The following is a 17,596-nucleotide window of genomic DNA, read 5'->3' as shown; positions in this document are numbered from 1 at the left end:
ATTTAAACCGCCGCACCTGGGATGACGTCGTCATCGTAGGATTCTTAAATACATCTGCAAAGACCTTCTCTCTAGACAGTGCCACGGAGGTTCCCAGAAGACGGCGGACCTTCTGGGGGCCTGTGCCCACCTCACTGCAGAGGGTCTGGGGTTGGACACAGAAGCCCAGCCAGTTGAGCCAGCCAGCCAGTTAGACATTCTAAACCTGGTTTACAGATTGGGAAATCAAGACTGGGTCACCCAAGTGACCCCTTCCTAGCCAGATGCTCCTTGCAGCCTATTGTGGTTTCGGTCTGGATGGTTCCCAGGTTGCCTTTCTGTTTCCCAGGCACACTGGCGTAGAAGGTATGGTGGTCCATCCTCATTGTTAACTTGATTAGATTTGAAATCTGCCCATGAGACACACTTCTGGGTGTGTCTTTAAGGATGTTTCCAGCAGACCAGGTTCTGGTGAGGGAGTAGGCCCCACCCTGCATTCGGGCAGAAAAAAAGAACAATGGGCTGGGGGTTCTGGGCCAAATAAAGAGGAAAGAGAGAGAGAATGCTAGATGGACACTGGCCTTCTCCAGCCTCTGCTGCTGTGGCCTAAGCTGTCCCTGTCCCAACCCTGTCCCCATTCTCCTTCATATAACATCTGCATTCTTTTGACAGTGAGCCCATGCAAACCTTTCCTTTTAGTTGCTGGGGGGGGGGGCTATATTTAGCCAAGGTGATGCAAAAAACAAACAATACAGAAAAACAGGGGTCAAGAATTAGGGTCCTTTGACCACATGGCTCATCTGCCTTCAAAACCGGCTTGCAGAAGGAATTTGGAGAAGCGTGGAGCTGTGGGCTGGCTATGACACAGAATTCTTTAAGTAGAGCTTAGTGGTCCTCTGTTGTGGGAAGTTGAAAGAACCCTCTAACTCTTCACTCTCCTGCTCTGCCCTTCACCCCCCATCTCTCCCCCTCTCTCCCACCGCTGTAATAAACGATAGTTAATGTCCCAAAAGAAGAAGAAGAAGACTGCTGAGTTCAAGGCATGCAGAACAGGTTAGGCTCACAAGGCTTCAGAGAATGAGGAGTCTGTCTGGACCGGGTCAGAGGCCATCCTGACACAGAATCTAGCCATAAAATTCTTCCCATCCTCACAAGTATAGCGACACCAGATTCAAAATCAATAGCCGTGGCTGTTTGGCAGAGGAACACACGGCACAGTTACTGCTCGCTGCTCCTGGTCAGATCCACGATGGGCGAGAGAACAGGAAGACATAAAGGGGGGCTGTCAAGTGTGGCGCAGAAGAGAGAGCCGAGAGAAAATTCAAAGGCGCAGCCAAGGCAGAGGCGCAAGAAGCAACTGTAACTGTTCATGAGATTCGTGTGACCAAAAAGAAACCTTTCAGATCCCGCGAGATGGCTCAGCAGAGGGGTGCTTGCCACACAAGCCCGGGCACCTCAGCTGACATTCTCGACACCTCCATAAAAGCTGGGTATGGCAGCACACACCCGTAATCCTAGCACTCAGGGGGACGGGTGGGGACAGGGGGGTTCCTGGAGCACACTGTCCGCCAGCCAAATTAGTGAGAGACTGGGCCCCGGAAACTAAGACGAAAAGCACACACTCCTTTAACCCCAGCACTCAGGAGGCAGGGGCAGGTAGAGCTCTGAGATCAGTGCTAACCTGGTCTACAGAGTGAGTTCCAGGACAGCCAGGGCCAAGCAGTGAGACCCTGCCTCAAGAACTTTTTGAAGTGTTTATCAGTAAGAAAAGTATTTCACTTATTTTTTTCTGGGTAGGATGGTGCATGCCCTTAATTATAGAAGTCAGGTGGATCTCTGTGAGATAATGGCCAGTTTGTTCTGAATAGTACGTTCTAAGACAGGCTAGGAAATATTTTCCAAAGAAAACAGATAGATAGATAGAGAGAGAGATAGAGAGAGAGAGACAGAGAGACAGAGAGAGATTGAGAGACAGAGAAAGACAGAAAGAAATAGAAGGAAAGGAAGGAAGAAGGAAGGAATTAAAAATAAGATGGTGGCTGATCAAAGAGGACAGCTAACCATGACCCCTAGAGGCCCCTCTATTTTTCCCACAAGAATGTACATGTGTACAACCCACAGACAACACATAAACCCCTTTCACACACAAAACAAACAAACAAATACCTTTCACTTCGTACTGAAATAATAGGAAGATAGCCTTCCAGGAACCCTTCCATCCATCAAAGGTTCCAGCTTGGGAAAATGTGAAGTAATTTAGAAATTGCCAGCCAGAACTGTGAATCAGTTGATTGAAGGGGCTCCCAGCTTGAAAGCAACTGTCTGAGGAGGTCTTTTCCAAAACCCAGCCACGCAGGCCCCAGAGGCCACTATATCCATGGGATTAGAGCTGGCAGCAGACTGTAACAGCACCATCCACATGGTGTTGGTTTTGCAGACACGCAAGACGCAAGAGTCATAGGGGCGTGGAGGCTTGCACCAATGTTTGGCAAAGCTTCCAACATCAGGCAGTGCGTGGCAAGGTTGAGTCCCTTGCACGGAAGCCTTGAGGGGGTGTTATGGGAATCTGTGATGGTGAAGCCTAAACTGCAGTGGCTATGGTAGAAATTCAAGGGGCACGGGATGTCCGCGGATGAATGCTGCAGGCATGGAGTGAATCAATCCAGCTCCCCTATTAAGAAAAGAGGTTACGTGTGCTGGGGGTGTCAAAGAGTGGAGGGGTGGGGCTTTCAAGTCTGCAGGTACCCAGGTGATCACCAAAATCTCCAGATGACCAGGATGGAGCTGCATGATTTGGAATTCCCCCTGCTGGGTTGCAGTCTTACTTTGGCCCATTTTCCTTGCTAGGCTCTCGTCCGTCCCTTTCAGAATGGGAATATTTACTCTGGGCATGTGTTCAAAATACATAATTGGTGTTGTTTGTCGTCTAATTTTTAGTGGTCCTCAGTTAAGAGAATGCCTTGATTTTTTTTCAGAAGACTGTAGGCTGGGGCTTCAAGCTGTTACACCCTATGAGAAAGACCACGGAGGTTTAGACGCTGTAAGGGATGTACCCGGTGGCGTGAGAAGGCTACCAGCCTGTGGGAAACAGAGATGGAATGCTATTTCACAAAGTGACATGTTTGGGTGTCAAGTTGACAAAGGGGTGGAGGAAGTTAATTTTGACCACCTATGTGATTGGGTTATAAAACGCCTGGGCATTCATGAGGCTCATCTTGGGAGGTGTCTGTAAGGGGAGTTCCAGAGAGTGTTAGCGGAGCAGAAAAAATACACCCTGAACATGGGTGTTGTTATCTGATGAGCTTGAGGGTCTCTTTTATAAAAAGGGGAGCAGGAGAAGGCCAGCTGAGCCCTGGCATTCTTCTGTCTTTACTTCCTGACTGGCTCCATCGACCAAGCTGCTCATGCCATCATGATTGGCAGGTTGTGTTCTCCTGTGAGCCAAAAAGACCCCCTTCTGATGGCGGATGTCTATGTGTTTCTCTTATTGGCTGATGAATAAAACACTCTTTGGCCAATAGGGGCAGGAAGATAGGCGGGGCTAGGAGATGAGGAGAATTCTGGGAAAGGTAGGCAGACAGAGACTGTGAAGAGATGCCGTGTAGCCAAGGAAGGAGTAACAGGTCCGGATCCTTCTCCAGTAAGGTAAGACCATGTAGAAATACATAGATTTATAGAAATGGGTTAATATTTAAGACAGAGCCAGTCAATCAGAAGCCCTCGGCCAACAATTTTATAATCAATATAAATCTTTGTGTGTCTATTTGGGGCTCAAGGGCGGTGGGACCTCACCTGGAAATAAAAAAAAAAATAACTACAGCAAAACCCTTTCCTCTATTAAAATAGACTTTGTCAAGTATTTGGTCACAGCCACAGGAAAGTCACTAATACAGGTGCTATCCAAGCTTTCTTCTGGGTAACTCCGATGAGAAACCCAACGCTGCTAGTCAGACACGTGAGTACACCCACAGGTTCCTGGACTTGGGATGCTCAGAGACACCAGAAGCCAGGTGCATGCTCAGGGCAAGCATAACGCCCACATTCTAGGGCTGGAAGGTAACTAGCTTGTGTTCCAAATGGAACAGGCATCCCCTAGGGGGACAAGAATACCTCCCATGCCTACGGCTCACCTGCTCCAGCTCTCTCAGACGGGGAAGCACCCAAACCTCACAAGGACCCTCTGACTATTAGTGCGGCACGGGCAGCCCTCAAGTGCCTGTGGATATTCATCTGTTCCTAAAGGCTTACCTTAATCCTCCCTAAATCCCCATGCACCGTCGGCGAGAAAACACAGTGGCTGTGAACCAAAGAAGCCAAGTCAAAGCAGTTATATGGGAAACCCTTGGTTTCTGAACCCTCTCTGTGGCCAGGCTCCTCTCAGTGGCTGCTGGGATGCAGCTGTCCTCTGAGTCCTAATTGAGGACACTTAATCATGGACACAGGATGTTGCGTGGTTGTGGGTGGCAACGTGGACTGGGAAGAAAGGAGCAGCTGTGAGGGCTGGAGCTCTCCTTCCCCGGAGAGCTTCCTAACAGCGGTGGCTCGGTGCCTAGGTTCCCTCCGCAGGCATGCCGACAAGGACTGCTGCCCAGCGCAGGGAGCTCAGCAGGTCCTCACACGGGACAGCCGGAGAGACTTCTAGAAGTGGCTGCTGTGTCATCGTCATGGACTCCTGGCCCTCTGCGTGGGGGCACTGATGAAGTAAGGGGAGCTTCTAATTAAAGGCTTTGCAGTTGGGGGGTGAGCATAGATTGTCGTCACAGGCGGTCCTAAGCCAGACGTGGCAGACTGGAGCAGGGTAAGAACAGAGATGATGCTGCCTGGGGGTGGCGGGTGTGATGGCCACTGCAAAACTCTGCCCTGGCGCCTTCGGAAGGAGCCAATCTGTTCCTGCCACACCTTCATTTCAGCCCACCAAGACCCAGAAGTGTTGGCCCATAAACTCCATGCTTGTGTCAATCATCTTACAAAAATAACTATGTGATCTATAAAATGAGAAAAAATATACAGAGCCTAAGTCTACGGCATGCGACCTGAGCATCCCTTAGAATCACCGGAAATCTTTGGGTAGCAAAACAGAATCGCACAAGGAAACATGCAGGCACGAGGCTCACTCTCCAGACACTGGCTGCTTCCCTCACCCTTGACCCCGATGGGACACTGAAAGGTAAGGTCCTTTGTAGGCACAGCCCAGTGAAGTGTTTTGTTGTTTAAGTGTGTGCTGCTGCTGCTGCTGGAACATGGGACTTTTCGAACACCAGTCAAATGCCTTCCCACCAACTCTATCCCTAGTCCCTTGTTCTCTTTCAAACATTCTGTTTATTCTTATATATATTTGTGTGTGTGTGTGTGTATGTGTGTGTGTGTGTCTGTGTATGCATATGCCACATGAATACAGAGTCCTCAGGGACCAGAAGAAGCGCTTGGGCTGGAGTTACAGGTGGTTGTGACCCTTCCTATAATGGTCTGAATAAGAATAGCCCCCCAAGGATCATGTATTTGAATGTTTAGTCACCAAGGAATGGTACCCTTCGAGGACCATTCGGAGGTGTGGCCTTGTTGGAGGAACTGTGTCAATGGGGGTGGGGCTTTGAGGTTTCAGAAGCCCGAGCCAGCCCAAGTGTCTTCCCCTCCCTGCCTATGGATCGGGATGTAGCTCTGGGCTCCAGCATATGCCTGTGTGCCACCGTACTCCCTGTCATGGTGATAACGGATGAAATCTCTGACACTGTAAGCCAGTCCCTAGTTAAATGCTTTTTCTTATAATAGTTGTCTTGGTCATGGTGTCTTTCACAGCAATAGAACAGTGACTTAGGCACCACCCAAAATGGGTGCTAGGAATTACACTAACTGGGGGTCTCTGGACAAGCAAGCGAGTACTATTGACCACGGAATCACCACTCCAGTGTGCCATGCCCCGCCCCTGTCCTGTGTTGAATAGGAACACAAAAAGGTAACAAATGCTGGCGAAGAGACGAGGAAAGAAGACCCCTATTCACTGTTGGTTGGGATGCAAACTGGTGTAGCCACTACGGAAATCAAGATGGGGGTTTCTCAAAAAACTAAAACTAAAAGTAAGGCCTCAGAACACATGTGGCATGGAAGAGGAATGGGGCTCCCGGGGGTGGAGGGTGGAGGCTGAAGGGTGAAAGAGCATGAAGAGATCAACCAAAACAAACCTGCAAGAACAAACACACAGTAACAGGCTGCCAGGAAGACTGGACTTGAAGGACACAGAATCCCCCGAGACAGTACCGGAGGCAACAGAAAGAGGGCAGCACAGAGCCAGGGCAAAACCCTGTCAGTCAACAGAACACTGGGTTTACAATGTGGGCCAGAGCCCCTCTGGGGACGAAGAGGCAAGCAGACACCACAAGGGCTGTCCCGAGACCTTTACCACCTCCACCGATGGAAGCCTTTTCACAGACGGAGACGCCTCTAGCCTCGTGGCGTTTTTCACAGTGAAATTCACTCACAGGAGAAATTGCTCCTTCAAGAAGTCAGAATAACAGGCGCATTCTTGGGGAAGATGAATGCCTGCCTGCCTGCTCTCACCTTGTGATTGGTTCTGCCATTTACTTAACCATACTTCCCACGGGAAAAAGAACGAGAAGGGGGAGGGGCACTCTGTCCTCACTTTTAACCCACATCCACTTGCAAGTTTGGGAAATTTGCAGAATTTCCACATTCCGAAATGAAGATTGTGAAGGATCATGAAGAAACGCCCCAGGTGCCTACACAGCACACACAGTTCATTTGGACTGTAGTGTGGAGCTCATTGCTACCTTTTAATAAAACTCACAAACCCAGGGGTGTAGAATTGGAAAATCACTATTTCTGAAATAAAACAAAACGAAACCTTGGATGTTTAGGCAGCTGATATAAAAATCATGGGCTGGAGAGATATCTCAGTGATTAAGAGCATGGCTGTTCTTGCAGAGGACCATGGTTCAATTCCAAGCTCCCACATGGGGCTCACGTCTACCTGTAACTACAGTCCCAGGGGATCTGACACCATCTTCTAGACTCCACAGGCACCAGGCATACAAATAGTGCACAGACATACAAGAAAACAAAACACCCATGCACATAAAATTAAATATATTTTAAATAAAAATATGTAAGTTCCATTTGGTGGAATGGATTCTGTGCCTGGCTAGAGAGGGCACCATGGAGGAAATTCATCCTGAGACTCACAAGGACCGGGCCTGGAGGAACCAGAGGAAGACCCCGGACCCTGGAGCTTTGTGATGCTTCAGATCACACTGAGAGACGAGGACAGAAGGACTCAACACACAGCCAGGACCCCAGATCCCAGCTGAGAAGACACACATGTGGGAGACAAGGAATATTTATCCCCAGATCTTACAAGCGATGTGCCAGGCAGCTGGAATCCCAGGACCTTCACAGGGATCTGTGATTGACCTCCCCCCAGATTCCTAATGTCAGAGGTTACAATGTGATCTGACAATGGTTCCGTGCATAAACCCGGCCAGGAGCAAGTGCGTTCAGGCTTCCAGAGCTGGCCAGACATGCATCTAGATCCTTCCTTGCTGTGTGCCCAATGCTAACACCATCTGAAAGCCAGGGGAGAACCCTGCCCAGGACTGCCTGCCACCTGCCCAGTATACAAAACCACCAGCATTGCAGAGTTCCAGCCTTCCAATGCCAGAGAAGTTTGTAGAAGCCCAAGGGGGCCAAGGAGTTAGGGCACACTCTAGGAGCAGGTCTGAGCATGAGTGGCAGCTGCTAAGGACTGCCGAGGGCTTCTGACGCCCCGAGTCTCCACGATGCAGCTGTCTGAGCAGAGGGGCAATCAGCACATCTCTCGGTTGCTGCGAGCTGTACCAGTGGCTCTGAACATACGGGGGATAGGACTGTGTGCATCCATTTCGGGGCTCTCTGTGCCATCCGCTCTCATGTCGCAGGGAGAGCAGAGGTGGCTAGGAGCACAGGGCTGGGAAGATGAGCAACTCAGCCAATCGACCCCACTGATCCTGGGCTTCTGACCCAGCAACAGGCTTTTCTGGAGGCGATACTGTGATACGTGCCAAGGGAGGGCTGCTCAGAAGCTGCGGCCATCGCGTCACGATGACACAGTAAGTCTCATGGTCCTTCATCTCAAGGTTTGGTTAAAATGCATGCTCTGAAGACACACAGTCTTCGGTGTGCCCCTCCCCACACACACACACTTCCTGCCTGGGACTGGTGTGCTAATCCTAGAAGCTGCAGGGAACATTATTTTCTGACATCGGCGTGTCGCAGGGGTAGGGGACAGGAGGGCAGCGTGGAGAGAGAACCATGGTCCATGGTGTGGGATACGCTGTAGAGCCACGCTCCCTCGATAAAGTCTTCATTTCCTCGTAGGCAGTGGGACTCTGGGATTCATCTCCGAAGGCCACCATTTATGGTCAGAACGGGGACTGGCGGCAGAACACATAGGGAGGCGTGTACACCTGTTTCCTTGGCTGCTGGCAACCCCCCCCCCCCCCCCCGTCCTTGACCACACACTCCGGGATGAGCAGTATTTCTCAGACCTTTACCCTCTGGGCCTGGCTCCCCCTTGTCCTACAGAGTCCTGCTTCCAATTATGCACAGCAGCCTTGTTCAGGACACAAGATGGAGAAAAGCTGTTGGGGAATCAATAACTCTGTTGCTGAGACGGCGCGGGCGTTCTGGGGGAGACCCCGGAGTGGCAGCCGAGAGGAGCAGTAGTGTCTCCTGCTAACAACACATCCCTCCCCCCACAGGAGCAGCAAGCCCAGCTTGGTGCTCGGGGCCACGTCCCCTCCGCCTCAAGCCCCCTGTTACTGTCAAGGCTGTGGTGTGTTGAAGAACTGGTGTGTACAGCGAAGACATGCAGAGCAGCCTCCGCTCCTGCAGGGTGACAAGGACACGCCTGGAGCCAGTATCTCCCGGGGGGGAGGTGCTTGGGCGAAGGCCCTGACCTGGCACATTTAATGGATCTGTGTTCCTGAGCGGAAGAAGAGTCAGAAGCGGTGGCCATTTGTTTCACTTATTTAACAAATATTTACCAGCGTGCCCCACATGTTTCCCGCACCCCAGTGTGCCAGGAAGAAACTTCAACGCATAAATGAGCAGAAGCCCAGGCTCAGGCTGGGCGGAGGAGCAAGGGACAGTCTCTGAGGCAGGGGCTTAACTGCCTGTGCCCGGCCCTATTGCTACCTCTTGGTTGGGGGCTGTTCTCAGTCACTCTAACTGCGGTGTTTTCACATTACCTTTGCCAGGGGTCAAGGGTGCACCTGTGCTCAGGCCAGCTCCAACGCCCTGACAGTCACAGAATGGCTTCTCTGCCACAGAGGCTGTGTCTGTGCTCCAAACAGAAGGAAAGGGACACAGACATGGACAGCTTAGTCTGTTCTTTGTCAAGGAAAAAAAATTTAAAAGCCTAGCTTTCCCAGAAGCCTAACCTAATTAAATATCACTGACCAGAAAGAGGCCACACTGCCATGTGGGTGTAAAAGACATTTTAAATGGGGCCCACAGTCAGCAAAATAGGCCGGTACAAAGAATGAGCGAGGAGGGCCTCGGCCAGGCAGCCTGTGGGATCCGAGGGTTGCAGACACACCACTAGTGGATAGCATAGCAGACACTACGCTATAGCACTGCCCGCTCTGCCATGTGTTGCCCAAGAATGCCACTTCCATGCCCTTCACTCCCAGCAAGGCCTGGCCAAAACCTCCTCCCTGCCAGAATCACTTGGGATTAGGGTTGAATCTCATCAAACCACATGGGCAAAGAGATACTTCTTGGTGGATTATAGAAGGAAGATTGGGGCTGCAGAGGGATGGCTCAGTTGTTAAGAGCACTGGCTGCTCTTTCAGAGACCCAGGTTCAGATCCCAACACCCACATGATGGCTCAGAATGGTCTATACTCCAGTTCCAGTGAATCTAGTGCCCTCTTCTGGCCACCACAGGCACTGCATGCACTCACACACACACACACACACACACACACACACACACACACACACAATTAAAACTAAATCTTAAAAAAAAACCCTCAGGAAGACAACTCCTCTTGAAGGTGGAGCCTGCTAGGCTTCAACCGTGTCTTAGACACTGACCCCAAATGCCTTCCATGACCTTAGTCCAGCTACCCTCTTAAACTCATTTGGGCCAGGTGTCGGGCACAATTCTCAGCACTTGAGAGGAGGAGATAGAGGATCAGGGGAGGCCAGAGTCATTCTTAGCTACATGGTGAGTTGGAGGCAAAGCAGGGCTACATGAGAACCAGAGAGGGAGGGAGGGAGGGAGGGAGGGAGAGAGAGAGAGAAAGAGAGAGAGACAGAGACAGAGAGAGAGACAGAGAGAGAGAGACAGAGAGAGCAACAAATAATTCATGGCCTGCCTTCCTTTTCAGGCACAGCCCCTAGCACTGGGGAGGTACCATATCACCAGGCACTAAGGCTGTTGGCATAGCATCTTTCCCCTTCTCCTTCCTAAAACAGGGCTCTCAGCTCTGTCCAGAGAAAAACCAGTTGGCTCCCCATCCAGTAAGTGGGTTATGAGGGGTGTAAACCAGGCGCAGTAGTGCAGCTTGTGGAGCTCAGAACACCATGTGACCTGGGTTAGCCAATGAGAACCCTTGCGGGAGTTACAAGAGAAGTTTTCCTGAGACTAGAGAAAATGAAAAAAAATGGGGGGGGCGGTCTTCTGCTTCTTCCCTGAACTCAGATGCAACACATGGGGCCGCAGCAGCTGGTCTACGGTGACGTGGCAGTAAACTAACAAACTGGACGGCAGAGCGGCAAGAATAAAGATTAGGATGCGATAGGCATGAGTCTCGTACAGTACCCCAGCCCATGACCATATCTCAGGACTCAGTGTAGTATGAGCAGAACCAACCCCATCTGTTTAAGGATCTGTTAACTAGGTCTTAGCCTGTTGGTCAATTATGTTGGAACAGCAAATATATGACAAAAGCCGAACGGCCGGCCAGTAACATCAAGGTTTACTTAAGGGAGACGGTTGGTTGGTTGACAGGGAACAAGTGTGGCCAGGACATAGGTTGCCCCAGGCTAATAGAAGACGGAGATGGGGAGGAAATCTTCAAATGCAGGCATCGACAGCAAAGCCCTTCCTCCTAACGCCTGTGAACTCAGTGCAGACTCTCTTCAGATGACCAACCAACACCCCCGTTCTCCTGCTTCATGGCAAACAGCAGCTCTGCCTAGTCACCTTTCTCCAAGATTGCAGCGGGGGACCCAATGCACACATACATCCTTTACTCCCCCCCCCCCAGACACACATGGAAACTTCTCCCCTGCATGGGGTCCTCCACTGCGAGGCTGGGCAGGCTGGATCCAGACTCTGCCCTTCTTGTGGGAGGACAACAGGGTGGCCACACCGGCCGGCCGGCAGCAGCTTTCTTGGGCAGGCTGACCATTAATAATTCACCAAGTAGAGAAAGACTCACCAGCTTAAGCTCTTGACCCGGCCTAAAGCAGGGAGGGCTTGCAGCAGGCTGCTTGAGAGCCCTCAGAATCTGTCATATTTAGATAATAGCATGCATCAGCGATCGTAAGTAAAATTATTCTAAAAGCAGAGCCACGGCTGCGCTGCAGGCAACATTCCACGTTCGCCAGCAGAGGCGTCAGGGAAACGCAAGGCCAAGTAGACCTGGAACAGTGAGGGCCCAGGGAGCACCCTGCTTTCTGTACGTGGTGGCTCTCCATCTCCAACGGGGCTGCTATACATGTACTTGTTACCCTGTTGGGAAAAACTATTTTAAGCCTAATTAGCAGGGGTTTTTTTTTTTTTAGAATGCAAATGCTTTTCATTTAGACATAAAACAAAATGCCACGACATTTCCTCCACCCATTTATCACAAACAAGTTAATTACTGTGTAACAAATCTCCCCTGCTGGAATGTGGAGGTCCAGGGCTGCCGGTGAGCTGACTCAGGCATTGAGAGGAAGCCACGGGGTGGCCGGTAATAGCTCATGGCGTGCTCACCGTAAAACCACGACTGGGAAGCTCTGCTTGTCAAATTAAGTAAGGTTAAGCTCTCTCCCTCGGAATAACTCAATTATCAGGAGTCATTATCTATTTAGCACAGAACCTACCAGGAGCTCCGAGCTCCGAGCCTGACAGTCATCCCCACTGTGCTCTCAGATCGGGAAAGTTTTCTGCATACCCAGCCATGTCTGCCTGTCTTAGCTTGAACGTATCACAGGCCCTAGTTTTCACCTCTGTGTGCAGAGTTATTTCTATGATATAAAAACATCTTTGCTTATGATATCTTGCACCTCATGCTGAAAGGGGGAGAAAACAGTGATGGGGCTCTGACTATAGCCTACCCTCAGGGGCGAGCAAGAGAAGCTCGGATCCCAGACACCTTGACGATCAAATTCTCCCCTGAGCTAAGCCTGAGCTGCATGAAGTGCACCCAGAGGGCACTCGGTGAACTCAGGCCAGTAAACCCCCCATACCCAAGAGGACCAAAGCACATAGTAGGGCTTAGCTGTGCACACAGTCATGACACCAGGGAGACCTAGGAAGCATGATTTAAAAAAATAAGAAGATGCCTTTTCTGCTGTAGATACTCCTTGTCACCAAATAGTATTTTTCTCTCAAGTCTGGGTCACTGGGTGTGGCAAGATCTCTTCGTGTTTCTTATAAGCTCCAAAAGGCCACATGTCCCAGTGTCAGCATGGTGGAGTCCAGAACACAGCAGGGGGAAGGGGGGCACAGTGGACATGAGAAGGTGACCAACTCCATCAAACTCCAAATCAAGACACTCATGAAGCTCTCAGAGTGTCCCGAACACACTTTCTCACTGAAGCCCACCCAATCCTCAGCCAGCTTCTGAAGCCTTCCTTCCTTCTTTCCTTCCCTCCCTCCCTCCTTCATTTCTTCCTTCTTTCTTCCTCTCTCTTTTTCCCTCCCTCCCTCCTTCCTTTCTTTTTTTTTTTAATGACCAGCGGTACTCAATGGCTTTGGCTTCACAATTTGTAAAATGAAAAATGTAAGGAAAGTTGGATGCTGTCTTAATTCACATAACTTGCTAGGAACAAAAGTATGAAAGATCCCTGCTAGGTGGGAACAACCTTCTGGCATCCTAATTGGGATGTCATTGTCACCTGTGGAGTTCACGCCTGAGAACCACACAATCAACTCCTCCACAAAGAAAAAGAAAAACAAAAAACAAACAAACAAAAAAGCTCCTCACAGTCTAGGATTTTATGTGAACATGAATTTACAGCCACTTTTGACTCCATTCGGACATGCCCAGAACAGCATTGACTTGCAGATGAGGGCTTCCACACACCTGTGCACACCTGTTCACCGACAGCTGCTCTACTTCCTACAACACAAACCCACCAGGAGAAGTCAACAACCTTTAAGACTGCAGAGCCAATATGGAAATTAGGTTTTGACGGCCTTTCTGAAGGCCCACTTCCCCCTGTCTCTGTGATATACCAGTTCAGACTTCTGGGTTCCTGGGGCCAAGAGCACAAGCTCCCAGACGAAAGCTCAGAGCCCATCATTTCCCACTCTACGCAAACAGAAAGTTTAATTAGTTTGTCTGGAAAGGGGAAACCCATTTGCGATGAGTTTTCCAGCCATCTCCCTTTGCCCCTTGCACACCTGGGTTCCAGAAGCTCATTGACGCCCCTCCCCGGCGTGTGTTTCCCTGCCGTTGGAGGGGCAGTCGTGAAAGTCACATGCCACGTCTGTGAGCAGAACGTCTGTGGGCTTATTTACTGAGCTCCCAACAACATCGTCTGCTTTGTCATGCATTTCAAAGTGGGGATAATTTAAGAGCCCTGCACTTCATACATAAAAATACTCGGTAAGGAAGTGTCTCTGCACAGCATTGGTTAACGGTGTTCCACCTGAATTCCCATTTGTAGCCCAGGAAATGATTCGCCTCAGTCCAAATGACAGGCAGACCCATCGCAAAGAGCCTCGCCACTGGACCACTGCGACCTAGTTGATCTCACAGCCATCTCTTTGCAGAGATCGGGGCTCCGAGGCCAGCCAAGCCTTCCACTCCATGCCCCCGCCCCCGCCCCGTCCCCACCCCGGCCCCACACTTCTCTACCTCTGAGTAGTTTCTCTCCTTCCAGGACATTCGGGGAGATCAAGGCAGTGTAGTCTTCTTCGGAGAAGCCGGCCTTGCAGGCCTCTCTGACTGTCAGATCCTCGTGGTGGGCCTGGGGATGGAAAGGAAGGTGTGAAACCAAAATAAGTTCACAGAAATTTAATCCAACCCACATTGGTCACGGCCACTTCACAAGCCTCTGGCTGAGAAGTGCAGATAAACCACCATCTCCACCCAGAGGTGGTAGTGGGATCCTCTCTGGGGGGGGGGGCTTTAGTTTGTCTTGGCCCTGGCTAGGAGAATTTTCCAGCACTGGGCAGCTGTGCCTGCTTCCATGGGAAGCATAGGATCACCTGATGCCTAGACCGGGTACCAGAGGGGCCTTATTAGCATATGGCAGGGGAAAGGCAGAGAGGTACTGAGGAGGAGACGTGGATGAGCACAGAAGGCTTCTCTAGTGGTTCACCCAGCCACCGGCAAAGCCAGTCCGCTAGAGGCAGGGGGCTCTGCTAGGAACCTTCTCTCCTCTGCCTTTAGGCTAGGTGCCTCCATCGGCAGGCCACAGGGATGGGGTTCCAAGAAAGGGAGCTGGCAAAATCAAGGAGATTCCAGGGCTGTTTCCAAGCTGAGCAAAGGGAGGGACCACCAGACTGCAAGGAGGTTTTGTGTGTGTGTGTGTGTGTGTGTGTGTGTTTGTGTTTGTGTGAAGTTCACCCACCCAATGTCCTCGACTCTTGTTCAGTCTGAAGCTCCTGTTTCAAGCCTAGTCAGGAGAGAGGGTTCACCTAACTGGCCAAAAGGGCTTGCTTTCCGCTCCTCTGGAAGTCTAGATCTGTAGGCAAGGGAAGTCAGTGAGCAGGGGGTTCCACCCAAGCTGCCAGGAACCAAGAGAGATAGCAATCCAGTCATCTATGGGGGAAGAAGGCACACCAGGCGCCCGGTCCCTGGTGGTGAGCTCCGGGAGCCACAGGCACAGCCGGCACCCCGTGGTCTCGGCTTCGCTGGCCGCCGGAGCGGAACGCGCCTCCCTGCCGGTCGAGTCCTCCAGCTGCGCGCTACGGCGCCGCCCGGGTTCGGCTAGGAGGACACCCAACCCGCAGTCCGCAGCCTGTAGCTCGGGCTCGGAACCCAACCCTGGTAGGCTGGAAGAGGGCTGGCAGGGTCGGAGATCTTCCTCGGGTCAAACTAAGAATCGCGTCGGATTCCTGGGGATTGCAGCTCTGAAATGCACTTGCAGCCCGCGGGAGGCTAAAGTCGGCCGGGAAAGTTTCTGTCCCCCCGGGGCGTGTTCCCCGCGCAGTGCGATGGTTCAGTGGCCTCGGAGCGGGAGGTCCCCGGACCTGGTTCATCGCAGAGATTACCTCGGCGTGGCTGCGAGCACGCCACCGGACCGATCGGCCACGAGAGGGGGTTCAGGCCACTCGGTCTCCGCCCAGGGTCGCCGCGGAAGCTGCCGCTGAGCCGTGCAGAGGCCCCGCAGCGAGCTTGAGGACTCAGCCGAACCGGCTAGGGACCGCGCAGAGACGGTGTGGGGATAGCGCGGGTGTCCAGCTCCTGTCCCCAGGCGTAATGCCTCCAGCTCCCGCCGCGCCCTCTTCCCGGTCCCTCTCTAAGTCGGGAGGATCCGCCAGACACCACGGCTACAACCCGCGCCCCGTAGTCGCCTTTGCCTCCCACCGCAGCGGCACCCGCGGGACCCGGTCGAGCGCTCCGCGTAGCGGACCAGATCGCGGCGCGCGGCTGGAACTCAGGATGAGCCGCTGCCGGGCGATGGAGGCGAACGCTACGCCACGGAGGGCGGCCCCGGAGCGCAGATCGGGCAGCGAGATGGCACCCCGGGTCCCGCCCGCTCCGCCCCGCAGCTCCCAGCACCGATCGCGAGCGGCTTCGTGCAGCGCGGGCGGCGGGATGAGAGAACCGGGGTAGCCCAGCCAGCACCACGGGTTCTCGGAACGACCGAGAGCAGGGAGGCGGCAACTTACCCGGAGCGCGCCCGAGAGCCCGAGTAGCAACAGCGGCAACACCGAGCCCGTGGTCATCGTCCCTGCCGCCCCGCGCCGCCCTGGCGCTCTCCCGGTGCCCGGCTTCCCCCGCCGCGGCAACGCTCCGCCCGCGCCCGCCCTGCTGCTCCCCGCGCTCGCCGCCCGGGCTCCGGGAGCCAGGCCAAGTGGGCCGGCGGCGCGCTCCCTCCGGCCGGTGCGTCCGCCGGCCTCGCAGCCGCCCGCGCCTCTGCTCGGCGCGCTCAGAACTGCAGGTGAAGCCGCGCGGCCGCCCCGCCGAGGCCCCGCCCCTCCGGCCGGGCTTGACGCGGGCCTTAAAGGCGCCGCTCCCGTGCCCACTCGCTCAACAACCTGCCGGCCTGGTGGTTCGCTGCCCTGCCGGCCTCAATCCCGCTGGGCATCTGGAGCCCGGTGGGGGCAGAAGGAGCCAAGGACACTAGGTCTCTAGGAGCAAAGACTGTGTGGACTGAAGAAGGGACCGGGGTCTCTGTCCCCAAGTTAGATGTCCTTTGCCGATGGTGGGACTACCTAGCTATCACTCAGTGATCTCAGAAACTTCTCTCCAGAACCCACAGTGGCGAGTGGACACTTCCTTCCGCTCCAGTGTCTTCTAACTCCCCCGACACAGGGCCTTTGTGATGGCTTCCAGTCCACGGAGCAGCTCAGGATTATACTGCTAGAGGTCAGACGAGAAGGGAGAACGGAGGGGGTCACCATTCTCCAGCTGACAGGGATCCTCTGGCCCCTTCAGCCCGAGAGAGAGCTTACAATGTGGGCCTGGCTCTTCGCGCACTACAAGGTTTGGAAGGGTCCCTGCTCATTACTGTCTGTGCGCCAAAAAATGCAGTTAGGCCTGAGAAGGCAAGGAAGAAATCAGAGGCCCTGAAAAGGAAGGAGCTCCAGCAGGCAGAGCTGTCAGGCTCGTCAACTCCCTGGGCAGGCCAGCTCCATTTGCTCCGCATGGGCAGTTTCCAACCCGGGATCGGATTTTCTTTCTTTCTTTCTTTCTTTCTTTCTTTCTTTCTTTCTTTCTTTCTTTCTTTCTTTCTTTCTTTCTTTTTTATCATCGTATGGCTCCCATTGAAAACCAAGGGCAGCTTGGAATGTGAATCCAGGCTTTCCCACTCCTCGGGAAAGCGACGAAGAGAAAAGTAGGATGTTTGCTCAGATATTTCAAATGCTCTTTGTCTCTCTTCTGAGGGGATCTGCGTCCAGAATACTATAGTTCTGGTTTGATAAGATGGGTGAAATTGCCCCAAAGTCAGAATCAGCTTGGACAGAGAGGCCTTTCCCTCCTTGCCTTCCCCTACCCCCAAATGATGGATGGCACCCTAAGCTGTTGGCTGGTCTACCTATGCCCATGGGAAGTCAGACTCTAGGTAACCCTGGGTGCACAGTGGGCTGTGCCGATGAGTACGAGGCCGGGTTTGCCTGCAACACTAAGTATAGGAACACAGTCGGCGCCAGCCTGGCCCTGCTCCACAGCTTGGGGCAGTGTTGAGCCTGCCAGGGTACAGAGAGGCTACTAATTTAACATGGCTGGCT

At 52.7% G+C, this 17,596-nt stretch overlaps 1 protein-coding gene across 3 annotated transcripts in view; it reads right to left on the bottom strand.

Annotated features, from left to right (window-relative positions):
- Window positions 1-16,153, bottom strand: part of Cdh4 (cadherin 4) — a 498,494-nt gene extending 482,341 nt beyond the window's left edge. For 2 of the 3 annotated variants that reach the window (XM_040732662.1, XM_005074507.4), the window contains exons 1-2: window positions 16,034-16,153; window positions 14,052-14,163 (exon numbers count right to left, since the gene is read on the bottom strand). In XM_040732662.1, coding sequence (XP_040588596.1) covers window positions 14,052-14,163; window positions 16,034-16,090 — 169 coding nt within the window. In that variant the 5' untranslated portion in view covers window positions 16,091-16,153. Of the gene's footprint in view, window positions 1-14,051; window positions 14,164-14,769; window positions 14,802-16,033 lie in introns of those variants that run through there. The other variant, XM_040732664.1, reaches the window with a different exon arrangement.
- Between the last annotated feature and the right edge of the window lie 1,443 nt (window positions 16,154-17,596).

This window comes from Mesocricetus auratus, unplaced genomic scaffold, assembly GCF_017639785.1.
Source record: "Mesocricetus auratus isolate SY011 unplaced genomic scaffold, BCM_Maur_2.0 Super-Scaffold_100028, whole genome shotgun sequence".
Lineage (NCBI taxonomy): Eukaryota > Metazoa > Chordata > Mammalia > Rodentia > Cricetidae > Mesocricetus > Mesocricetus auratus.
The sequence above is the reverse complement of the archived record's forward strand: the minus strand, read 5'-3'. Positions and strand labels throughout refer to the sequence as shown.